The sequence below is a fragment of the Cyphellophora europaea genome, assembly GCF_000365145.1.
Source record: "Cyphellophora europaea CBS 101466 unplaced genomic scaffold supercont1.9, whole genome shotgun sequence".
NCBI lineage: Eukaryota > Fungi > Ascomycota > Eurotiomycetes > Chaetothyriales > Cyphellophoraceae > Cyphellophora > Cyphellophora europaea.
Genome location: NW_008481815.1, coordinates 295,096 through 318,537, shown reverse-complemented (window position 1 = coordinate 318,537; position 23,442 = coordinate 295,096). Strand labels below are relative to the sequence as shown.

Genomic DNA, 23,442 nt, shown 5'->3' with positions numbered 1-23,442 from the left:
GCACTGGAACAGACAATGATGCGACTGGTATCGACATAACCAGGCAGATGCACAAGGGCTGAATTTCGTCGATTTTGCGCTGGTCCATCTCGAAGAGTGGTACTTCGGTTGTTTGTTGCAATCTCTGAGCAGCTGGGACCTATCTTCACATGTTGGGAACTGTCAAGACCGGTGCGGGCACTGGTACCAGCTTGTGTAGATGGGAGCTCGGTAAGGTGGGAGTTTTGGCTTCATGTTTTATGGCTCCTTGAATTCTGGATATTCCGGGGATTAAGCACAGGGCTTACACTAGTCAGCTCTTCGAGTCGACGTTCGAGCCATGGGCGACTAATAGTGGACTTCGAGTCTGAACCGGTGCAATCTTGGTTTCGCAGAGGGTTGTAATTATCAGAGTCGAGCTACGTGGGCTTAATGGTTTTGGGTCTATGAGGGTCGTTCTCGATTCTCGTCAGAAGAGAAAGTAATCGCGCCATGCATCAGGCACGGTGAACGAGCATGGAAGTAAGGTACGTGCACGGGTAACTTGTACTTGTGTCCGCTACTCGGGCCAGGGCTCAAGCACTCGCAGCCTCGCAGGTCGAGGCTTCACCTTCTTCTCTTGTACCGTTCTAGGGGGCCATGCCATTCGTACACCACAGAACTGAGGCAAGCCATACCGTTGACAATGACACCGTGCGCAATGGCCACTTTCGGGACTGTACCTTGTGCCCTCATTCGCCAATGAATAGACATCGACTGCCGCTTGTAAACAAAGACGGATACATCAGCGCTTGCTCGTTGCCCATACACGGTGCTGTTGGCTGAACAGTCAAGCTGTATGATCAAGCTGCCTTGTTCCATGTGTGAGTGTGCAGCATTGTTCAAGCCTGGTCCGTTGTTATGTTCTTGGCTCTCGAGTACAATATGTTATCCCGCCACGACTGCCGCTTATCCTGGCACCGCGAGTGCTAAGCACCATTTTGACCGGGACATTCCACAGTATCAGAAACCATCCCAGCACCGCAACCATGAAACTAACCACCACCATTCTTCCCCTCCTCGCCTTCCTCTCCCTCACCACATCCTCCAGCATCCCCTTTTCCCCTCCCGACAACGTGAACGCCAACATCACCGCCCTCCTCCGCCGCCAGAACGGCATCGGCAGCGACCCCCGCCCCCACCACCTCGACGGCCCCACCGAGCCCACCATGTGCACCCCCAACGGCCACACCTGCAACAAGCAGGTCATCACCCCCGAGATCTGCGCCGAGCAGTGCCAATGCTATACCGACTTTGGCCACATCCAGTGCAAGCCGTGGAATAAGTGCAAGGGGGCAACCATGGAGTGGAACTGTGCGTGTCATAGCATTCCGCTGCCGCCAAAGGGGAAGTGTAAAGGGAATATCCAGCCGCAGGACCTGTGGGCCGTGGCAGGGACGGGGAAGTGGCCTATCAAGGTGAATGCGGTGAAGGCGCATCCGACTTGGTTGGGGGATTATTCTTAGGTTCTTGGCTGCGGGGGAGAGATGGGAGGAGCAGGATGGGGAGGATGACGGGATGGTACTTGGTGGAGGGGACGAACTTGGTGTACATGTTGTCGTTATGGCCGTAGGTTAGAGGAGAGGCAAAAAGCGGCCCTGGCTCACTTCAGGTCTCGCATAGAATATCTATTGTCAGCTCCAGTCCAGACCCTTCCCGCCGTGACTCGCGTCTGCGCTGCATACTTCGGTACTCTTGCTGCCAAGTATTTTACTGCCTGACGGGGTCCGCCAAGCAAAAATATTCCACATCTGTTTGCCTTCTTTACATCTCACCACACGACAATGCACTTTGAGCGTGCGAGGTTGACTTCGTAAGCGATCGAGTGACAGAGATCAACGGTGCCTCCAGTCGACGCCTGGAGAGCCGCAACAACCCCCACATACGAGACGGAACTCAGCCCGCAGCACAACCTCTGACTCCCCAGCGGTATTACCACTTTATCGCATATGATACGACCCCACCCTTGACCAGCTTACAGCGCGGCAAAACCCCCCTTACAAAACCCTCGCCAGATTCCGTCAAAGAATCCAGCACCGCCTTGCCGCATCGTCTCCTTCCATCTCGACGCCCGCCCGCCATGGACAACCCTCACCTCTACCTGATCCGCTTCACGCAAACACACATCGACTTCCGCCTCGCAGAGCTCGAGGCGCTCGAGACGCTGCTCAACCGCAACCTGCCGCTCTCTCTACGCCAGCGGCGCCAGCGCGTCAAGGTGCACGTCGTGCGGTATGAGGTCGGCAGTCCCTTTTGCGTTGTGCGCTTCACGCTCGTGGGTCGTCGAGAGCGGGCCGGTGGTGGTGCTGGTGGTGGTGGGGAGAACGGGTTACAGAATGCGCGTGCCGAGGACGACGAATCAGAAGTGCGGTGCGATGATGAGGTGCTGCTGGGGGATGTTGCGCGGCGATTTATTGCGCGCAGCGTGCAGGCGAAGGGAATCTATGAGCTTTGGGGGCATGCTGATGATGCTGGGTTCGGGGAGGATGCTACGCGGCCGGTTTCTATAGAGGCTTCAAAAACCCATGGGTCGGAGCAGCGTGAGGCATTGCGGCCAGAGACTACGGCTGCGAAGCCTGAAGCCTCGTTTACTGACATTGGTGAGCCGGCAGTGGACAATCACAATTCAACCGTGATGCCGCCCTTGTATGCTGCACTCCACGCCTCAACGCACACATACTCTGCCCACCGCTGGTCTAGATATCGAAGCAATCCTGGCCTCAAGTTCAAGTTCAGCGTCGACTCCTTCAACCACGCTCGCTCAGCCCCGGAGCAGGTGGAGATCATCAACTCCTTCGCATATCTTGATTTCGACGGCCTGGTGCGCATGAAAGACGCGGCTGAAGAGTGGGTCGTCTTCGAGGACTGGGCTGGACCTCCTTCCGCATTATTATCAAGAGTATCAACTCCTGCATCGTTTGCTGCCGATCTGAAAATATCTAATCAGTCAGACGCCCACGAGAACATCCCAGACGCTGCACCGGCGCCATCAACATCGACCAACGGACGCTACCCTAACACATATCGCTCACTGGCCCGCCTATACTTCGCTAGGGCAGTCTCAACCACTACTCTCCGACCCCTGATCGAAGTGCACGATCTCAAAAAGCGTCCATATATCTCTACCACCTCCATGGATACCGAGCTTGCGCTAGTTACCGCCAACCTCGCACTTGCATCGACAGGCAAGATGTTCCTCGACCCCTTTTGCGGCACCGGTGGTTTTCTTGTCGCGGCCGCAGAGCTGGGTGCGTGGGTGCTAGGCAGCGACATAGACGGCCGCAGCTTCAAGGGAAAGGGCGGCGCGGGCCTGGAGAAGGGCGTGGGGCGAAATTTCGCAAAGTACAAGCTGCATAGCAGGCTAGGCGGCTGTTTGACAGGAGATCTTGTCAATACTCCGTTAATACGTGGCGGTGAAGCGTATGGTAAGGGCCGAAGATGGTTAGATGGGATCATCGCAGACCCGCCGTATGGCGTACGTGAGGGTCTGAAAGTGTTGGGTGCTCGGAAACCAGCCACACCCCTCGGCGGCGAGGACGAGTCGATGGAACGTAAGCCGTATCTTATCGATGGTGTACCAGCGTACCTCCTGCCCGGATATGTTGCGCCAAAAAGACCGTACAGCTTTGACAAGATGCTTGACGATGTGCTGGAGTTTGCGGTGGCGACGCTTGTTGACAGTGGGAGATTGGCCTTCTGGATGCCCAGTGCGAATGAGAATGAAAGGGGCGAGGAAGAAGAAACGAGAATTCCAACACATCCGGGCTTGGCTCTGAAACATGTGTGCGTGCAGCGCTTCAATAGGTGGAGTCGGCGCTTGCTGGTGTATGAGCGGAAGCTGGGGGTGATCGAGGATGCGGGAAATGGAGTCGTAGCGGCTGCCGCGAGCGCATTGAGCCTGGATGCTGGTGGCAGAGCAGACGACTTGAATTCGTTCCGGCGGCGATATTTCCAAGGCTTCGCTGTTGATAGCGAGCCAGGTGGGAACGATTGATCCGTGTCTTCTTCCCTTCCTCGGCGTGAAGCATATCAGGGTGCCTCGTTTCCTGTTTGGCTCAAGCACCAACCTTTAGCTCTTTGACGCCTTCAGTTAGATCTTCGCCTTCGATGTCCGCGTCTTTGCCGACCAGACCTTTCTCCCAAAGCTGTCTGCCAGTCATACGCTTCTCCTCCGCCTTCGCTGCAGCCTTCGCTCCGCCTTTCTTCTTCTCTTCGGCCTCCTCCTCCTCACGCTGGACCCGAGCCGCCTCCTCCATTTCTTTCTTGAAGTTGGCCTGCCATTCCAAGAACCGCTCCTTCGTGACCTTTGTGCCGTAAAACTTACGGTTCGCTTCCTCCTCCTTTTTCCGCACTTCCATATCGCGAATTTCGTCTTCCTGGCGCTGGCGATCTGCCATGAGCTGCTCCGCCAGCTCCTTCAGCGTTGACACGAGAGTGAATACCATTGCCATTCCTAACGACTCTTCTATTGTGGGCGCAAGAGCATCAAGCAACTGGGCTTTGTCTTCGGCCACCTCAATAAGAGGATGTTTTGCAGCACTGGGTGGAGCGCTGAGGTCGAGATGCGGACCCACGTCGGGATACGTTTCGGGGTATGTGACATTCAGGAGAATGATTGGTGGCTCCACGGACTCATCATGGAAGTCGGCAGGCTGGTCGAGGGTGATTGATATTCGGTATGAGGTGTCTGAAAGATCTAACGAGCCTGTAAGTATTGGGTGTGCTTTGCGGCTAGCAAGAGATGAGGCACACCTGTGATCTCATCCGGGAAGATGGAGTCGAGGACTTCACGTTCCTCCTTCTGCTCGTCCACACCCATCTTGACCTATTGTCTTGTAGCGGAAATCCAAGAGTGCCGGGTATCGAGTGTAAGGAGTTCGAAAAAGAGTCCTGGTAGCGTTGAAACGCGGGGCAGCCGCCAAGTGAACATGCTTGCCTAGATCGGTAATTATATTTAGATAGCAATACGAGTAATTACGAACTGTGTATTGCGGCGAATATGTACTTCACCCACCACCATCACCGGAACAGCTCTCGCCTCGGGCGTCTCCGACAAGTGCAGAAGCCATCAATATGGGGTCGGCAACCACTCTTTATGGCGACCGCGATCCTGCGAACACCAAGTCCAAGCATAAACCGATCTCCTCGTCGACTTCGCTCGCTTTCACCAGTAACCTCTCTTCCCTCATTGCGTCCTCGAAAACCAAGTCCTCTGAACAACAACCGGCGTCAAAAGTCAACAAACGCGTGCCATCCCCCGCACCCAAAGCGTCTCTCTTCACAGCCCATCGTGAGGCAAAGGAGTCCAAAAAAAGGACCCGAGATGATGAGCAAGAACACAAGACCTCACGCGATGTGGGTCGTACTGATGAGTCCGACCTCGCGCGTAGCAAACGCAAGATGCTTGAGAAAACTCGTCTTTACAATGCAATGAAGCGTGGCGAGTATATTGGCCGGGATGATTACGACGAACGCGGCCTTGTGGACTTTGACAAGAAATGGGCGGATACACAAGGGAAAGCGTCACAGTCCGATGATGTGGACAGTGATAGCGATGACGGTGGATCAGAATCTGAAAGCGGACGGGCAAAGGCTGAAGAGGACAAAGCGCAGTGGACAGATGAGTTTGGCCGCCTCCGCACGGGCACGGCGCAGGAGAAGCGGCGTTTTGAGCGGTCGCAGCGTATCGCCTCAGCCGCAGAAGCTGCTTTCGAGGATGCAAAAGCACGACCGGCAGCCCCGGAGAACATCATCTTTGGAGATACGGTACAGACACATGCCTTCAATCCCGACACCGTCATCCAGGAGCGCATGGCAGAGCTTGCAGCGAAGCGGGACAAAGAAGCTACGCCGCCTCCCGATAGCCATTACGACGGAAAAGCAGAGGTGAGGACCAAGGGCACTGGCTTCTTCGCATTCTCGAAGGACGAGGAGGCACGGAAGAAGGAAATGGAGGCATTGGAGCAGGAGCGAGCAGAGACGGAAAGAAAGAGGAAGGAGAGGGATGGCGTAAAAGAAGGCCGGAAACGAGAGATTGAAGCAAGGAGGAAGGCCATTCAGGAGAGAAGGAGCAGGAAGGAGGCTGATGTCTTCTTGGATGGGCTTGAGATTCCTGATGTGGGGGGGGGATTGGGGGATGACCGGGACCCGGTTGATGACGGTGAGCGTTCAGCAGCAACAGGGTCATAAGTTCTGACGTCTCCTGTTAATACACGGCATCTTGCGTGAACTTCTGCCTAAGACATGAGTTCAAGGTCAAATAGGATGCTCAGAGACTTGAAGCGATGAAGCCCCAGTAAGCCTGATTAGACCAGGTGCATCGTCAACGGATATGATTTCCCGAGTTGACGTCAATACGGATGACGCAAAAGCATCGCACGAGCTCAGCTCGTACGGGAAAGCTAAAAGAGAGCTCCAAGCTGCTTGAGCTTCCTTGCCTTCTAACTTATCATACTGCGACTGATCAAGAAAACGAGAGCAATCCGTAATCATGTCATCAGAAGTTGCTTCATTCGCTGCGCTCCGCAAACATCAAAGCGCGGAGCTCGCCAAGCTCGCCGAAGAGCACTTCAAGCATGAGTCCGTCTCTAGCCCTGCCCCACCTACAGCATCTAATGTGGCCACAGCCTGAAGGACCAGGACAAAACCGTGCTTGTATCTGCGGCCAAAAAGGTCCAGACACACGCCCTCATCGGGTCCCTGCTTGGAATCTCGTTCGGCGCCTTCCTCGCCCTTCGCCTACGCGCAAACCGCAACCGTATCTTCCAAGCCATCAAAGCTGCTGAGAAGCCGACCCATGTCAGGTTTGCAAGCGGACGCGAGGAGTCGATCCCCGACATCACTCCCTTGATGAGGCCCAGCACATTGGGAGATATCGCTGCATATACCTTCTTCAGCATTGCGGGGCTTTTCGTGGGAGGCGAATCAGGCTTTTTGACCGGAACCTGGTCCGCGAAGCGGACGATTTCAAGTGACCCGGAGGTCAAAGCAAGGATCGAGAAGGCCTTCAGAAGCTTCAGAGCGGATGTCTTGCGAAAGCAAATTGAGGAACTGGAGAGGGGGGATAAGGGAGGTGAGACTGAGGTGTTGTTTGGATGAGCAATGGCCGTAGGGATTACGGCCGGCCGATATATCTGAGTCTATGGATCCGAGTGAATAGTAAGTCTATTTTTAAGGGTCGGAAGGTGGCTTCGTGTTTCGGTGAATCGTCCGGGTGGCTTCGGTGGGCTGCAGCTTGGTTCTTGGATGGACTGGAGCAGCACGGGGTGGCCATATGGGACATTAAAGTCCATCAGTGAAGTTGGTATTGACAAGTCAAGTCTCCCTACATTCCATCCTCCGGTATCCGATGTCTTTGGTCGCGTATGCCGACTGAATGCGCAATTGACCGTAATTGAAGGCTCGTTCTGGAAGTCAGAAACCACTTTACGCGTACTTGGACGCGTTCTTGCACTTTCCATGTCGCTACTTAGTTGCCCGCTCAAGCTCCACCTTCGACTAATCCCACCTCATCCTTCTTCATCGAAAGCTTCTACACGTTGTCGGAAATCTGCTATCCGTCCGTCAGCCTCCTCGCTTGTTGAGCCGCTCTCGTCCCCTTCCTTGGTACTACAGTTCAACGGTCCGTCGGCGAATATGGGTCAATGGGGTGGTGGCATCTATGAATCTGTGAGTACTTGTATCTGTGGTTCTCTCAAGTCGATACTGATGTCCAGGATTATGCAATGGATCTCATTGCTGGCACGCTCTCGGACGATCTCAAGATCAACGTCAACTTCATAGATGACCCCGATCACTACGATTGTGAACACTCAACTCAGTCTAAATCAACCGCCGATACACGTCGTCATCTCAACGAGGGCCACTTCACCAGGGTCTTTAACAAATACAAGGCGACTCAGCATGTTGATTTGCTCCTCACAGGTCCCCATGCCTGTGTCATCCTCAGTGCAAAGGCCATGAATGTCGGAGCCAATATCAGCAGTGCGCAGCGTGAGTATCTGCGCAGCATCTACAAGAAGTGCGGTCTACATAAGGAGGGCATCGAGCAGATGGGCAAGGCTCTTGATGAGTATATCAATGGCACTCCCTACGAGCTCAAGGAGCCGGACCGTACCGACCACAACATACAGATGGCTTTCGATGAGGCGAGGTCAAAGAACGGGTGAGTCTATCTGATCATTGATGTCCCTACCTATTGACAGAAAGTCAGGAGTGGATTCACCATGATGAACTATCACGGACCACGTTACTACGAGGAGGGCGTCCCGTGAGTTGCTTACATACACGACTACAGGAGACTCACTGACAGTGCAGAACACATGATTGGACTCATGCCATGGTCAAGGGGATACGACGCAAAAGTAATCTTTCTCTTCGGCACTGCGTTCATAGCTGACGATTGTTCAGAAGGCGAGCCTGCCTACTTTCCCGGTGCCCCTGTCCTTCGCGAATGTCGCAATTGCGACAAATTTCCTGAGCAAGTCGACGGTGGTCTCAAGGCTTGTGGGAAGTGTAAGAAGGTCATGTATTGCGGACGTGACTGCCAGAAGAGCGACTGGGCCAACCACAAGAAGTTCTGCAAGGCATTTGCCAAAATGCCCGCTCCGCCTGCAGTCGAATCCCTGCAGTCGTCCCCAATGTGCATTCCAGGCTATGATCCGCTAGCCAAAAGGAGCGGACCCAACGGTGGTCCTACGCCCGACGGCGCGACGGTCTACACTGCTAGTGCGCAGTCGAATGCTCATACGACGCAGTCGAATGCTCATACGACGCAGCAGTCTGGCAACGCGCAGGATACGGCTGGCACGGGAAGTGCTTCGCCATGTTCGACCCAGTGAGTGTCGAATAGTCCCTCAGAAACGCAAATGGCAACCGAATGAGCATGCAGATGACGAGATGGGGATCGAGTCCGTGGCAATACTCTTTCACCAGCTAGCATCTTCTCAACACAAAGCATGGCTGTCGAGGCGACAGGAACTGTATTCGATCAGATCAACACCCGCATCCGAAGTAGATACGAAGACCCGAGTATGAGATAACAAGAGCTCCTTGCAGACACAAAAAATGTTTCTTTCCAAGTGATGTTGCAGATGTTATTGACCAACACGGTGATGCGCCCTCGGTATCTAGTGCCAGACGGTTGGTACAGGATGTCCCCATATGGCAGCTGCCGTGCCCCCAGATCGAACCATTGGTGTGTCTTTGTTGACCACATCACTATCGGCGTAAGGCTCCACGACGAATCCGGTAGGGTCGCGCCGGTGATTGAGCACCTGAGAGCGCATAGTATGACGACCTCCCCCCCATACCGACTCATACACCTTCTTGTCCAGCCACTTATGCCCCATCATCACAAGATCCAGGTCCTCAACCTCAAATCACGGATGATGGACTTGCATAGCTGCTTCTTCACAATTATTCGCCTTGGCGACAATGAGGCTATGAGGGACTGAAAACCCCGCCCCCCGATCCAAGTGTACAGATTTAGCCAAGTAACATTGGACGACGTGGTCCCGATCCTCACTCGACATCCACATCATCGCCGTGAAAGAACCTCACGATCGCGGCCGCGACCACCAGGCCATCGTGCTTCAGATGCGCCGCCTCCTTCCCTTCTTCCGCGGCCTTGGCATCACCAATCCCACCACTCTCCACCCGCATGTCGATCTGCCGGCGCACCATCTCTTCATCGAAGCCCAGGTGGCCCTGGCTCGTGAACAGCCGCTCCCTCATATACAAGCCCTGCACCTCGGTATGCCCCGAGCTCGCCCACACGTGAACCTTCTGATCAGGCGACAGCAGGCCGGCACTGCGCTCCGGCGTGGGCACGCTGGTGACCTGGTCCTGATGCATCTGATGCAGCGCGAGCCGCGGCTTGTCCGTCCGGAACAGCTTCCGGCCCACGGGCGCGAGCTCCATGGCCGTGTGCGCGAGCTCCCACTTCCCAGACGGGTGCGGCTCGACGCGCGCGCCCAGCATGCGCGACAGCAGCTGGTGCCCGAAGCAGACGCCGCTGAACTTCATGGCCGGCCGGCTCTGCCAGAGCTGGGTGAGGAGGTCCAGCAGCTGGAGCACCCACGGCTCGGAGCTGTGGGCGTCGTACATGGAACCCGTGAGCAGGATGGCGCGCGTCGAGACGGGGATGTCGCTGAGTTTGGGCACGTGGCCGTGATGGTTGTTGGCGGGGTCGTCGACGACGTAGTGCATCGAGGTGGTGATCTTGAGGGGTGGGTCGTGCGTGTGGCCGGCCTCGTTGAAGAGATTGTGAAATATGTCGCCGAAGCTGCCTTTCCGGTCTCGGGTTTCTGGATGAGGTTCGTCCGTCTCGAGGACGAGCATGTGGACTTCGTCGTTGCTGGCCTTCATGGTTGGCGAACTTCGGTGTGGTGCAGAGTGGCGAGTGTGGCTGTTCTATGGTATGTTCGCGGATCGACGGGGTCGGTCATGTAGAGTGAGCGAGCTCGACATAATGGTAGTGGTCTCTGGATATGTGGCAACTCATTCTAGACGTCAGCTATGTTCCGACTCGGTGGAGAAGGGATTGCATGGCTTCCGCAAGCAAGCATAGGCATGTGCAGGCACAAGGGCCATTTGCGCTGTACTGTTCGCCATCTTGCGGACGACCGACGTCACGGGCCCATATATTATCGCCGGATTTTGTGCTTTGCTGCCCGTGAGACAAGAGAAAACTTGAGAGGAAGGATTTGATTTTCTGTTACGTTTTCCGCCGCCTGATGATGCCGTGCCAAGACCGTCAAGACATTGTGCTGACGACGATGAGGATCTTGGTGGGATGCGAGCGGTTGAGCTTAGTCCTTACTCGTATCTACTCGAGAGCAGCGAGTTTGGCGCTGCTTGCTTTCCCAAGGGACTTTATCACAGCGCGACCCTACAACCCTCCTCGCCTGGTCGGCACAGCGGAACAACTCATTCCGCTATATTGTCCGGGGCATGCACCAAATAACTCATGTTCTGATCTAGTCATTAACAATTTGACATTCGGCACCTGTCCGACTCTCCAATCAATGACTACCTGGCCCGACTTGACTGACGCCTGACACCCTGCGTGACTCTTTGCGACCACATCTGACTCCAGTCGATCGCTCATCTAGCTATGGTGGGCCGTGTCGCTTCTATCTATCGGAAAACCCGAGCAGTAATATCGATATAGTTGCAAACTCATCTCCTGCGCTTCTGCAACCTCCTTCGCCATATCAACCGAATAGGTCATAACATACAGTAGCGTTCCGTCTGCGACTGGAGAAAGGCTCATAACACCGCGTGCTTCCTTGCTTGGTTGCATGCCAGCATTCTGGGCTTACTGTACTTGACTGACAATCTCGCTGGCTTTACTGAGGCTTTCCACCATCTGCTGGCACTCCTTCCTCCGCCGGATGGTATAGTCGCTTTCTTTGAGGAGTTCATCAAGTTCTTGAGTCCTGTACATTTGTTCGAGGAGCTCGCGCTGCATTTCGTCCTTGGTCCATCTAGCTTGCGTTAGTATATGAACCTTAGTCAGTCTCTCCGGCGGACTTACTGCACGAGGGTTAACATGATAGCCTTCGGTACCATATCGATCATTGTTCGCCGCACAATGTTGAAGTACGAGTTGATAAGCAGCTTGATGACTTCAACTTCCTGGTTTTCGCGTTCGGAAAGCGTGCCACTGGCTTTGAGGGTTGGTGGGGGAGGTTCCATGGCGGCCATCTTCTTCTTGTTTTTGCTCGCAAAGAAAGAGCCAAAGAAGCCGCTGTTGCCAGGATCGCTACCATCCGTTGGGAGCGATGGTGAGTTGGCTCGAGGTGGGACGGATGGAGGAAGGGGCTTGCCGGTCTTGGGATCCACCTGTGTAGGCTTGGCCTGGGTGTGTCGGTCATTGACAACGGCCATAGCACGGTGGCCGTTGAGGAAGTCAGGGTGTCCAGTATTGATATAGCACGCTTCCATCGAGACAAGGTCCCTCACTAACTTGTTTGTGGGCTCCATAGCTTTCCGGAAGAAGGCGACGACAACCTGCTGGAACTTGTCCTTGAGTTGAGGATAACGTCTGAACAGCTGCTTCCCGAGTAACTGGCCGAGAATGCGGGCAAGTTCGTCGTAGACGAGAGATACACACTTCAGAGATGGTTCTTCAAGGCGCTTGATTTGCTGCTTGACAATCAGTTCGAAGGCTGTTGTGCCAACAAACAGCGCGGGTGATGAACCGGAGGAGTTGTATAGGATGGTCCGAATGTCAATGTCTTTGACTTGCTCAAATGGATCAACGGCCTTGATACCGTTGGAATAGAGCTCATGAAAGACAAACGAAATGCGAGCACCACCGGAAAGTTCATTGCTTGACAATTCTTGGCTGTTTCCATCCAAGACTGTGCGATACTCGTTGGAGAACTCGGTGATGATGTTGAGAACGATGTTTCCACTGTTTCCGAGAAGATCGCCTGCACCGAGCTGGTCGAGCTCTTCTGAGTACTTCTTCAATGAGCTTGAGATACGAGTTTTGATATCCGGGAGAGTCTGTTTGATGTGCATCATGAGGATCAGGTTGAGCTTGCGAGCAAGGTAAGGGGTGCCACAGTAAGAGGCTTTGTTCCGGTATGAGGCGTGATTCTCAAAGAAATCTTTCTCGGCCTTGAGCGCAAGGTCGATGCGCTTCTTGTTCTCAATATCTCTCTGGCCGCGATTGACAACGGGAACGTACCCGAGTCTCAGGGGAATAATTCTGCCGGCAAGAATGTCCACGACATCGGTTCCAGTATCCATCAAGTCGATCTTTGTTAGCACGCCGATTGTGCGTTGCCCCTCGGGATCCACTTCTCTTGCCAGCTTCAGGCCATCGGAGTTGGCCAGATCAACGTTTGCGGCCGTGACGGCGAGAACGATAGCGTTGGACTTGGAGATGTACTTCAAAACCATTTCCCTGATCTGTTTCTCAATATCCCGTGGTTGGTCGCCAACCGGAACGCGGGTCAGACCCGGCAAATCTACCAGCGTAAGAGTGAGGACGTTGGGTGAGTATATGCGTAGGTTGATAGGGTGTGGGGAGATGCCGACGTTGCGACCGGCTTTCGCTTCAGTATCCTTGACAATCTCATCTCTGATCTTGTCAAAGTCGTAGAATTTCTGGCCGGGGAGATGCAGGAACTCGCCCCACTCATCGACGTTAGCCTGCGAGTCTTTGGAGTCTTTCAGCTCGTCTTCGGTCACGCCGTTGGTCTGGAGGCCTTTCGCAGGTACTGGTCTGTTGATCAACTGCAGGACCAGCGGTCTTCGCGTTACGATGCCCGAGCCACGGGGCAGACTGGGAAGGTTAGTGAGGGGCAGGGCTGAAATGGCATAAACAAACATACAAGTCTCTACCAACGATATTCTCAAGCACCGAACTTTTGCCGCTGGATTGCGATCCTACCACGACAATCTGAGGCAGATCTATAGGGTTTTGAACCTGAGGCATACGTCAGAGGAACACTCTGGCTTATCGTGGAAAGGGAGTGGGACATACACCAACTGTTGCGAAGACATCTTGGAGTTTGTTGACGAGAGAGATCAGAGCCGGATCGTTCACGTTGATCCTGCGTTTACCGTTAGTATCAGCCTCCGTGTTGAGCATTGGGATGGCGGGACTGACGAGTATCCGGCCGGCGGAGCCGACATGATGGGCGCGAAGGTGACCGGAGAAGTGTCGCTAAGTGCGGAGTGGTTGTTGCTATCAAGGCTGCTTCTAGCAGATCTCTGAAGTGCGTCGTCTAGGTTGGAAGGGCCGGCAAAGGGAGTTGTTCGTTGAGAATGATGGTGAGCCTTCGCATGCGCAACTTGGTCGCTGGTCGGCGCTTGGCGCCTGCGAGGCTCGCCAAACAGAAACGAGGCTGAGTCGGTGGAGTATGAGGAGCCGTCCAGCGTCAGTGCCACGGGCATGTTTTAGGCTCCCATATTCTGTATGCACGCTACTTGGCTCCAAAGGGTATGTAAGGAGTGGGTGCGTGGCAAGAAGATACGCGTTTGTGCTAGGCAACAACGAATCTGTTGGCCACACGAGGCAACGGCGAACCTGCCAGAATCGAGTAGGAAGGTATCACGCGTGTCCTGCTCTCCTTTGGCCCCTGCGCACGAGACCATTGGGCAACCGTTGGGCCTCATATCTACACGAGGCTGGGCCCCCCACCACCCAATCTGACTCAGGGCACTGGTTCGGGTGCAACTTTAACGCGGGGAGTTTAGAGCACGGTTGAACACTTCGTTAAGATATCCCTATGTCTAGTGTTGATGGCTGAGATAGGTGGCTGGCAGATGTAGCTGCCCATGCTTCGGTTCCTCGACAGGGTCTGTGAATTCGCCATACCGATGTCCTCTGTCACTCTATGCCCTATGTAATATGACGGTCCAATCTGCTGTCCAGTGGTATCAATACTGCAGTCCAAACATGACTCCTTCAATGCTCTTGTCGTAACCAATGTCTATCAGGTCCGTTAGCCGTTTGTGGGTACCTTCGTGAACGCCGCCAATACAGCCAGAGCTGGGCAGAAATCATAATGTTGAGCGGATGGCACTGGTCCGGCCGAGTTCCTGTCGCACCATCTGTCGATCTACCACGCCGGGAATAGCATCTGCTGGTGCAACTGTGTTGGTCCAGCTGGAAGTCATCAGCAGATTTCCTCTATTAATTTTCGGCGTTACTTACATTCGAATCTTGCGATCATCGCCTCCCGAGGCAAACATGCCAGGATCTGTAGGATTCCAATCGACGGTGTTGACACAGGCCTTGCCACTCTGGCCCTTGCCATGGCCTTGCAGAGTTTCAATGAGCTGCTGATTTTCCTTATGCCATACGTAAACGCGACCATCTGCAAACCATTAGCATGAACCGCATTCTTGAGATCATTGCACTTGCCTTCGCTGCCGCTGAGAACAAAGTTTTCAGCAGCACCGCCGAAACAATTTCGAACCATATATGTCCCCTGCTGTTGTCCCACAAACTTTCTGACGGTATCTCGAACCAGAAGATCGAACATGTGGACTTCACCAGCGGCAAGGTTCAGGAGTGCAAACGCGCTGTCGCCGCTGATGCTTATTGCAGTGACTCGGCTCGTCAACTGGATGACGAATTCTTCTCGGTGAGTGCGGAAGTCGAAGCAGCGCAACCTCTCGTCTGTATCCGCGACCACTATTCGCCTTCCGTCAGGTGTAATGGCAACTGAGTCGGTTCGAAAGCCTTCTGGCCAAACGTATACCGGGTCGGAAGATTCAAGTTGCCATTGGCATAGCGTGTGCTTACGGTCGTGGCTCGCGGTCACAAAGTTGCGAGAGTCCGGTGCCCATGCGGCTTCGGTGATGGCGTAGGTATTGTCTCCCCCACGATGTTGGTAGGTAGCCAGGCAATGCCCTGTTTCGACGTCCCATACTCTAGCTCTGGCATCTTTGGAACAGGTAATGAGCTTAGTGCTGTCCGGACTCCACGCTAAGGCCGTAACTTCTTTCATGTGGTCGGTCAGCCTGTGCAGAACCGTGAATGACGAAATGTCATAGATCAGGGCGGTTTTATCTTTGCTTGCACTTGCTAGCTTGGTCCCGTCGGGCGAGAAGCGTACATGCCATACTTCGTCCGAGTGCTCCTCCAATAAAGTGGATGTCCTCAGTGGGAAGCCGTCCCGGCTGCAAACGTGATCCGAGTAGAGCGAGGGAGGGATCGAGGTGTTATGGTAGAGGCACTCATTGATCTGGGCGTGCTTAACCTGGTCGAATAGCTCTGCTAGCCTGTGCTCTCTGATCATTACTGATGGCGCTATTGATCGCGACAGTTCCTGCAGCAGTAACCTCCGCGACTCGTCAATGGTAGCAGGCCAGTGGGCTTTGGCCCTGAGATCTTCAGGAGGGCACATCAGAAGAGTCGATAGAGCATGTAGCTGATGAATATCGTGGTCCAGTGGCGTTAATTCTGACCGTAGTACGCCGAGAGCACGGCCCAGATCGCGCTGGTCCAGTAGTTCCAGGAACTTTTGCTGTCTTATCCAGAAAAGCATTTGCCCACGATCTGCGCCTTCAGCCAGGACCAAACCAACATCCGGCTGCTCGTCCGAAACATCTGGAGACACTGATCCAAGAAGAATATGTTCTGCTTCAGCCCAGCTACCCTCAAGAATAGCATTCCGAAAGGCAGCAACGGATGGGCTTTCCAACTCATAGCCACTTTCGCCTATCAACGTAGATGCAGCGTCATCGTAACCCAGATCCACCAGTCCTTGAATCAGGATTCGAGTGACCTCTTCACGATTATGGCCCTGCCATAGCGTGGATTTTATCGGGTTGGTCTTCTTCGCGGACCCGTTTGCGTATGAGGTACTTGAGCCGTTCTGAATAGGCTTATCGTGCCCATTAAGCACCGCTTGAACTGGCTTTTTGGGTACAGACCCGTTTGTTTCTCCGTTTTGGCCATTGGATATTGCTTCTATCGAGCTGTCCGCAGGCCGCATGGTGTTACTTCCCTCCTTGCGTCTTTTACGTTCTGGACTGGCGCCTTCGCGCCTTTGTCCGGAGGCAGAGCTTGGTTCTTGTGATGAAGATCGACGCCTTCTTCTCAGGTTGCGTGACCGGTTTTGTGGGGTGGTGGCGGGATTCGAAAGCTCGGCTGCAGGCTGCCTCGGGGAGGAAAGTGTGGTGAGAATAGGGTTTGGGGAAGAGATAGTTGGGTGGTTAGAGGTTTCAGGGGAGGTCGAAGTGGATGGGCCGTCGGAGTTGAGTTCAGGAGGGTAAGGAGAGTTCTGATGTGCCAGATCTTCGAGGCGGCAGAGCCGCCGTTATGGTATTCAGCCGTTCCCTGCACTGGCAGCAGCAACCTCCCGGGGGAGATTCGGTGCTTATTCCAGTACGGCTGAACGGACGTTTGACGGTTTGCAACGCTCTCGAAGCGTGCAGGCAACACCAATGAATCGAGACTCTAAGAGATGCGTCGTAGACTGCGGTGTTCAGGGTGACACTGGGGAACAATGCCAGGTGATGGTCACGGATCTGGCTGCGGGGACGGACCAGATGCGTGCACGCCTTGGTCGGAACAATGTGTTGGCTTCTTTTGCCCGTAAAGATGGGTTGGTGGCAATGGGAAGTGCGGTCCCGCAGAGCAGGATAAGATGCAAGCGGAAGAGGAGCGGGTCAGAGTGCCAGCGAGTTGTGGTGGTCGTGGCGAGATGAGGTCGGAGAAGCAGTTGGAGGACATGCCGACGTAACGAGTGACAAAGACGCCCCGGAGGTTGGCTCTGCTTAAAGCATATCTCCCCTTCTCTCACTTACGAACACCACATGACATTTACATCCAGAAATGCGGGCTTGTGACTTTCTATCAAGTACGCCATATGCACTAAATCCGTACCAGGCCACACAGTACATGTCTGCAGCGGGAGATAAGCCTTTCCAGCGGGTGGTCAGGAAGCACTCATTGGGCGAACAGCAGCTCAGGCGCCTGTTTCATCCGGCTGCTCTGGCGGTGTGGCGGGTACTCATTCGACCATGGGGGTTTTCCTTTTCTATCGTGTCGGAGACCAGGCCAGGTATCCTAACGTTGAGTCAAGTATCTGGATGGCTGGGCAGACTGGTGCGGTACAGGATGTGGTTGGCTGCGGTGAGGGGCACACTGGCCGGCTCTATGTTTGAGCGGGCGCAGTCAACGCTGGGCGAACGCAGGCAGCGAAGCTCGCCCTCTCCAGCTCCTCTGTGATCATTAGAACTCTCTTAGCTTTAAACTTGAGTTCTGCGCTCCATGCATGCTAGGATTTGGTAGACCTCGCCTCAAGCATCGCAAGAGCATTCTCGAATTCATTACTGGCAAGAGCATCGAAGACCTCTCGGAGCTTTCCCTCGTTCACCGCGAGCTTGGCATTCTACTTGAGGAAGAAGGCATCGACGATAGCTACACACCGTCCTCTTTTGCCCATCCTTTCACCTTTTCGCAACCCATCAATACACTCGAAACTGTAGCTCGCACATATCGAAGAATGCCTGCTGCAAAGGAGAGTGGCCTCGACGAGGACAGCCAGCATGGCACTGTCTTCTCCGTCTCGGGCCCCGTCATCGTTGGCGAGAACATGATCGGCGTTGCCATGTACGAGCTCTGCAAGGTTGGCAAGGACGAGCTGGTCGGCGAAGTCATCCGAATCGAGGCAGATAAAGCTACCATTCAGGTCTACGAGGAAACCGGCAAGTTGCTTGTCCAAAGCTTACCGCAGCTGCTAACTTTCATCAGCTGGTGTGACAGTCGGCGATCCCGTGCTGCGTACCGGGAAGCCTTTGTCGGTCGAGCTAGGTCCTGGCCTGATGGAGACCATCTACGACGGTATCCAGCGACCTCTCAAGACGATTGCCAACAAGACGGATAGCATTTACATTCCCCGCGGAATTTCGGTACCAGCGCTTGACCGCGAGAAGAAATGGGCGTTTACGCCTACCATGAAAGAGGGAGATCATATCAGCGGTGGCGATGTATGGGGCAAAGTCGTCGAGAATTCCCTGCTCAATGAGCACAGAGTCATGTTCCCGCCCCGAGCTCGTGGCACCATCAAGAAGATCGCGAAGAAGGGTGATTACACGGTGGCCGAGCCACTACTCACAGTTGAGTTCAACGGCGAGACCAAAGAGTATCCTATGATGCAGTCATGGCCAGTTCGTGTGCCCCGTCCTGTCACCGAGCGTCAGCGCGCAGAGTCTCCCTTCATCGTCGGTCAACGTGTTCTGGATGCTCTTTTCCCTTCTGTCCAAGGTGGCACGGTCTGCATTCCCGGTGCTTTCGGCTGTGGCAAGACTGTCATCTCTCAGTCTGTGTCCAAGTTCTCCAACAGCGATATCATCGTCTACGTTGGTTGCGGTATGTCTGATACTTTCCACCAGGTGAAGTTCTTATACTGACCTCTATTAGGCGAGCGTGGCAATGAAATGGCTGAGGTCTTGATGGACTTCCCAGAGCTCTCTATCACCATCGACGGCCGACAAGAACCCATCATGAAGCGTACATGTCTGATCGCCAACACTTCGAACATGCCTGTCGCGGCCCGAGAAGCTTCCATCTATACCGGAATTACCATTGCGGAATATTTCAGAGACCAAGGCAAGGCTGTTGCCATGATGGCGGACTCGTCTTCTCGATGGGCCGAAGCGCTGAGAGAAATCTCGGGTCGTCTCGGAGAAATGCCTGCGGATCAGGGTTTCCCTGCTTACCTTGGAGCCAAGCTTGCGTCTTTCTACGAGCGTGCTGGTGCCTCGACTGCTCTTGGTTCGCCCGAGCGCAATGGAAGCGTTTCAATTGTCGGTGCTGTCTCTCCTCCCGGAGGTGATTTCTCAGACCCCGTTACCACGTCCACCTTGAACATCGTGCAGGTTTTCTGGGGTTTGGACAAGAAGCTCGCCCAGCGGAAACACTTTCCCAGCATCAACACCTCGCTATCGTACAGCAAGTACTCAAGTGTGCTTGACGATTTCTACAAGAAGGACCATCCCGAGTTTCCCCGCCTGCGCGACAAGATCAAGGAGCTGCTCACCAATTCTGAAGAATTGGATCAGGTGGTGCAGTTGGTCGGCAAATCTGCGCTTGGTGACTCGGACAAGATCGTGCTCGATGTTGCCGCCATGCTCAAGGACGACTTCCTGCAACAAAACGGCTACAGTGATTACGATCAGTTCTGCCCGCTATGGAAGACCGAATATATGATGAAGGGGTTCATGCAGTTCCACGATGAGTCTCAGAAGGCGGTAAGCAGCGGACAGAGTTGGGCCAAGATTCGCGATAGCACGGGTGATATCCAGCACGCATTGCGGTCGATGAAGTTCGAACTTCCTGACGATGAAGAAGGTGTTAGCAAGAAGTACGACAAGCTTCTCTCGGACATGTTGGAGAAGTTTGCCAGTGTGTCTGATGACTAGGCTATCAAGCGAGGATTTTGGCGTTAGCAGTGAGCGGTACGCAATGACCAAGCCACACCGGCAGAACTCCCACAAGCAAACTCATACAGATTACTTGGTAGCAATCACAGTGTATTGTATACAATGATGCAGAATTCTTCGGCGCCATTTATGCGTCGCTTGAAACCATGACGCTTCGGCTAGACAAGACTGGCTTAATGCGGCAGTATTCCCGTTAGAACACCACTGCATTCCTTAGCTCGTGATCTCAGGCCCATCTCTTCATACACTAACACCAACACCGCTCGACAGCGACCTACATATTTAGTGCCCCACATAGGTCAAGGCCTGTACATAATTGCGCCGCTTCCAACCAGAGTTGGCAATGAGAGGAGCTTCGAGCTCGCCACCGGCTTTTTAAATTTCCCCGCAGTTTGCGAGTCATTGATACTTGATGTTACCCCCGCAAGCTCAATGACCACCGATCCGCAATACCGAGCAGGCTTCGAGAAAGCTTGCTACCGTTGGAACTCGGTTCCGCGGTCCGTGATGTGTGACACTTACCTGCCCACAGGTGATCTGCAGTAGTCGGCTTCATGAAGCAGACGGCCAAGCTCGAGCGGAGGCACAACCCACGGCACTCCCGTAGTCAAGCAGATCCTGTGGTACAAAAGGCTGCGATGGTCCTCCGCGACTCCTGTGTTGTTCGGTGTTCTAGCTCTGTACTATCCCATCATGGCTGTCATGCGTGCCGCTCTACTTACCTTCGTCGCTCCCACAGCATTGGGCTTGAGCTTGGGCCAAAGGCAAGCTAGCTCTCCGCCCACGGTCACGATCCAGAATGGAACTGTGCAGGGTGTTTATCAACCAACCTACGACCAAGACCTCTTTCTTGGCGTCCCCTAGTGAGTTTTCTCTTTCAGCTCATTAGACGAATTGGTCAGTCAGCCAGTTCAGAAGGAGACAGTCTCCTTCGACTATCGATAGCTAGACCCCGGCTCGAGACTCCAGGTCGAGGAGAAGGAGCGTGGAATCTGTCTTACTAACGCCTTCAGTGCACAACCACCACTCGGTGACCTAAGATTCCGACATCCACAACCGCTGCAAGAGAAATGGAACGGCACGCTCGAGGCGACCAGCTACTACCCGACATGCGTTGGTTATGGTGGAGACCAGATCGGCTATGAGGTCAGTGAGGACTGCCTTGTCGTCAACATTGTCAGGCCTAGCGGCATGGAAGGGCAGCAGCTTCCTATTGGTGCATGGATTCATGGCGGAGGGTGAGTCTCGACTCTTGTGATTGTAATCTACACGACTCATTGCTCTACAGACTGGTCATGGGCAGTGCAACCGATCGGAGATACAATCTCAGCTTCATCGTTCAAAACAGCGTAGACATTGGCAAGCCCATCATTGGCTTGTCGATGGCCTACCGGCTGCATGCCTGGGGATTCTTAGACGGACAGGAGGTGAGGGATGAAGGCTCGACCAATGTCGGTGTTCATGATCAAAGGTAATCTCCGAGCCATCTGTACGATGTCGAGGTGTTGACAGGTCCAGGCTAGCCTTGCAGTGGATCCAGGAGAATATCCAAGCCTTTGGGGGCGATCCGCGTAAAGTGTAAGCACGCCACTCTATACACTTCACTTAGCTAAGCATATCAGGACCATCTGGGGCGAGTCGGCTGGTGCCTGGTCTACTGGTGTCCACACTTTATCCTACGGAGGCCGTGATGATGGTCTGTTCTCGGGTGTGATCGGCGAGTCGGGCAATGGTGTCATCCCTGCCTACAATGCGACTTCAGCTCAAGCTTCGTTTGACAACGTGACCCAAGTTGCTGGCTGTGGCGACGCGAGCAACAAGCTGGACTGCCTGCGGCAGCTGGACTTCGATACGCTGAACACCGCCTTCAACGTCACAGGTTTGCGATTCACCGGGGCACCAGACGGCGGGATCGTCCCCTACAATGCATACGACGCGATGCTCAATGGCGACTTTGTCAAAGTGCCCTATCTGATCGGCACCAATAGTGACGAAGGTGCTGGAGGGTTTGGAGCAATGGGTATCAACAATGACTCCGACTTCCGAGCCTACCTTATTTCACAAGGATTCGATGAAACGACCGCTCCGATCATCGAAGCCACTTACCCGGATATACCAGCTATTGGCATCCCAGCCACCCTCACGTGGACCCCCGACGAGACTTTCGGCAAGCAATTCAAGCGCGTGAGTGCGTTTGGGGGAGACTTTGCATTCACTGCTGGGCGACGGCTCATCAACCAGCAATATGCGCGATACAACGTCTCGACGTATGCATATCGGTTCGACACCATCCCTTACCCGCTCTCCGCCGAGATGGGAGTCGTCCACTTCCAGGAGGTGGCATTCGTGTTCGACAACACTGAAGGATTGGGCTATGCCGAGAATCCTTTCACCGGCAAGCCGCAGGAGTATTTTGACCTTGCCAAGTTGATGAGCAAGATGTGGGCGAGCTTCATCGCTACTGGAGACCCCAATGGGCACGGCGTCGAGGGAACGCCCAACTGGCCAGTATACATGAATGGTGAAGGTGGACAGCCGGAGAGCGGAATGGGAGGATACGGACAGGATATGGTGTTGCATGCCAATGACACTGGCTCGTTTGTTGAGGACGATGTCTACAGGGCTGCAGGGATCGCAGCATTGAATTCGATGTGGGGAAGCGTTTTTGGAAGATAGGAACAGATGAAATGGGCCTGCGGCCGAAAAGCAAAGCAAAGCAAAGCGAAGTCATAACCGAAAATGAGTAACTGGGTAATGACATGATCATGGCTCAAAAATGATATCGGCAAGCTGCAGTGGAACTTCGGTGCATCATGCTAAGCCACCACATATATTCACCGGTTTGGTGGTTCTTGGCGTTCATTGGTTGAAAGCGACTGACTCTCACAAAGCTTTTCGGAAGCTGTTTTCACCGCACAATCGTTCTTCACTAGAGCAAGTTGTAGAAATGCTAGCTTAATGTGCTGCTATAAAACCGCTGCCGCTCAAAGGAAAGAATCAGGCAAAAGTGCCTTTCATTCACGCTAGGCTTGGGTGGAACCGTGGACTTGGCGCGCTAACGCACTAGGCCAGGCGTCCACACAACTTCCTAGGCAGTGCCCCTCCTTGAAGAACTTCTGCTGTCCGATGTTTCTCGGATCTAACTATGCCGGCGTTCGAGGTCCTCATAGGTTGTTGAACTTGGGGCTCCGACCCATGGACCCAATAGAGCTCACGCGAGTCCCCGTCCGATCGATAGCCCTACAGTTCATTAGGCAACCGACGACGTTCCTCGTTTCATGCACCATGGCAGGCAACAAAGCTCCAGCAGCGCTATCTACTTGTCTGTAGCTTTGTACTAGTAGCAATTAATGATCGGAAGCCGTATGTGGCTTGTGTGACTCTGCCCGGGACTCATCAACCCCTTCAAGTGACTCACCTAGGCACGATCAGGCGCAGCCTTTATTCGACCCACCCAACTCTTGCGCCCCATTGTGCGATGCCAGCCTACTTGAAGAACTCTTT

General features: G+C 54.1%; 11 protein-coding genes across 11 annotated transcripts; 6 read left to right on the top strand and 5 right to left on the bottom strand.

The window, feature by feature from the left end:
- Window positions 1-2,098: 2,098 nt before the first annotated feature.
- On the top strand, window positions 2,099-4,012 carry HMPREF1541_08586 (uncharacterized protein; the record flags this gene model as incomplete). The annotated part of the gene is made up of 1 exon (XM_008722905.1): window positions 2,099-4,012. The coding sequence occupies one exon, from the start codon at window positions 2,099-2,101 to the stop codon at window positions 4,010-4,012; it is 1,914 nt and encodes a 637-aa protein (XP_008721127.1).
- A 61-nt stretch (window positions 4,013-4,073) lies between these two features.
- On the bottom strand, window positions 4,074-4,837 carry HMPREF1541_08585 (uncharacterized protein; the record flags this gene model as incomplete). The annotated part of the gene is made up of 2 exons (XM_008722904.1): window positions 4,074-4,714; window positions 4,771-4,837. The coding sequence occupies 2 exons, from the start codon at window positions 4,835-4,837 to the stop codon at window positions 4,074-4,076; spliced, it is 708 nt and encodes a 235-aa protein (XP_008721126.1).
- A 254-nt stretch (window positions 4,838-5,091) lies between these two features.
- HMPREF1541_08584 (uncharacterized protein) lies at window positions 5,092-6,207 on the top strand (the record flags this gene model as incomplete). The annotated part of the gene is made up of 1 exon (XM_008722903.1): window positions 5,092-6,207. One exon carries the CDS (start codon window positions 5,092-5,094, stop codon window positions 6,205-6,207), a length of 1,116 nt encoding a protein of 371 aa, XP_008721125.1.
- Window positions 6,208-6,508: 301 nt separating this feature from the next.
- Window positions 6,509-7,116, top strand: HMPREF1541_08583 (uncharacterized protein; the record flags this gene model as incomplete). Its single annotated transcript, XM_008722902.1, has 2 exons — window positions 6,509-6,597; window positions 6,645-7,116. 2 exons carry the CDS (start codon window positions 6,509-6,511, stop codon window positions 7,114-7,116), a joined length of 561 nt encoding a protein of 186 aa, XP_008721124.1.
- Window positions 7,117-7,742: 626 nt separating this feature from the next.
- On the top strand, window positions 7,743-8,858 carry HMPREF1541_08582 (uncharacterized protein; the record flags this gene model as incomplete). Its single annotated transcript, XM_008722901.1, has 4 exons — window positions 7,743-8,182; window positions 8,231-8,287; window positions 8,335-8,381; window positions 8,428-8,858. 4 exons carry the CDS (start codon window positions 7,743-7,745, stop codon window positions 8,856-8,858), a joined length of 975 nt encoding a protein of 324 aa, XP_008721123.1.
- A 288-nt stretch (window positions 8,859-9,146) lies between these two features.
- HMPREF1541_08581 (uncharacterized protein) lies at window positions 9,147-9,371 on the bottom strand (the record flags this gene model as incomplete). The annotated part of the gene is made up of 1 exon (XM_008722900.1): window positions 9,147-9,371. One exon carries the CDS (start codon window positions 9,369-9,371, stop codon window positions 9,147-9,149), a length of 225 nt encoding a protein of 74 aa, XP_008721122.1.
- A 169-nt stretch (window positions 9,372-9,540) lies between these two features.
- Window positions 9,541-10,386, bottom strand: HMPREF1541_08580 (uncharacterized protein; the record flags this gene model as incomplete). Its single annotated transcript, XM_008722899.1, has 1 exon — window positions 9,541-10,386. The coding sequence occupies one exon, from the start codon at window positions 10,384-10,386 to the stop codon at window positions 9,541-9,543; it is 846 nt and encodes a 281-aa protein (XP_008721121.1).
- A 952-nt stretch (window positions 10,387-11,338) lies between these two features.
- On the bottom strand, window positions 11,339-13,627 carry HMPREF1541_08579 (uncharacterized protein; the record flags this gene model as incomplete). Its single annotated transcript, XM_008722898.1, has 4 exons — window positions 11,339-11,507; window positions 11,558-13,318; window positions 13,368-13,462; window positions 13,520-13,627. The coding sequence occupies 4 exons, from the start codon at window positions 13,625-13,627 to the stop codon at window positions 11,339-11,341; spliced, it is 2,133 nt and encodes a 710-aa protein (XP_008721120.1).
- Window positions 13,628-14,541: 914 nt separating this feature from the next.
- Window positions 14,542-16,484, bottom strand: HMPREF1541_08578 (uncharacterized protein; the record flags this gene model as incomplete). The annotated part of the gene is made up of 3 exons (XM_008722897.1): window positions 14,542-14,647; window positions 14,696-14,801; window positions 14,867-16,484. 3 exons carry the CDS (start codon window positions 16,482-16,484, stop codon window positions 14,542-14,544), a joined length of 1,830 nt encoding a protein of 609 aa, XP_008721119.1.
- A 1,284-nt stretch (window positions 16,485-17,768) lies between these two features.
- Window positions 17,769-19,917, top strand: HMPREF1541_08577 (V-type proton ATPase catalytic subunit A; the record flags this gene model as incomplete). The annotated part of the gene is made up of 4 exons (XM_008722896.1): window positions 17,769-18,140; window positions 18,169-18,205; window positions 18,248-18,865; window positions 18,917-19,917. The coding sequence occupies 4 exons, from the start codon at window positions 17,769-17,771 to the stop codon at window positions 19,915-19,917; spliced, it is 2,028 nt and encodes a 675-aa protein (XP_008721118.1).
- Window positions 19,918-20,631: 714 nt separating this feature from the next.
- Window positions 20,632-22,614, top strand: HMPREF1541_08576 (uncharacterized protein; the record flags this gene model as incomplete). The annotated part of the gene is made up of 5 exons (XM_008722895.1): window positions 20,632-20,801; window positions 20,952-21,176; window positions 21,227-21,409; window positions 21,457-21,516; window positions 21,561-22,614. 5 exons carry the CDS (start codon window positions 20,632-20,634, stop codon window positions 22,612-22,614), a joined length of 1,692 nt encoding a protein of 563 aa, XP_008721117.1.
- Window positions 22,615-23,442: the final 828 nt, after the last annotated feature.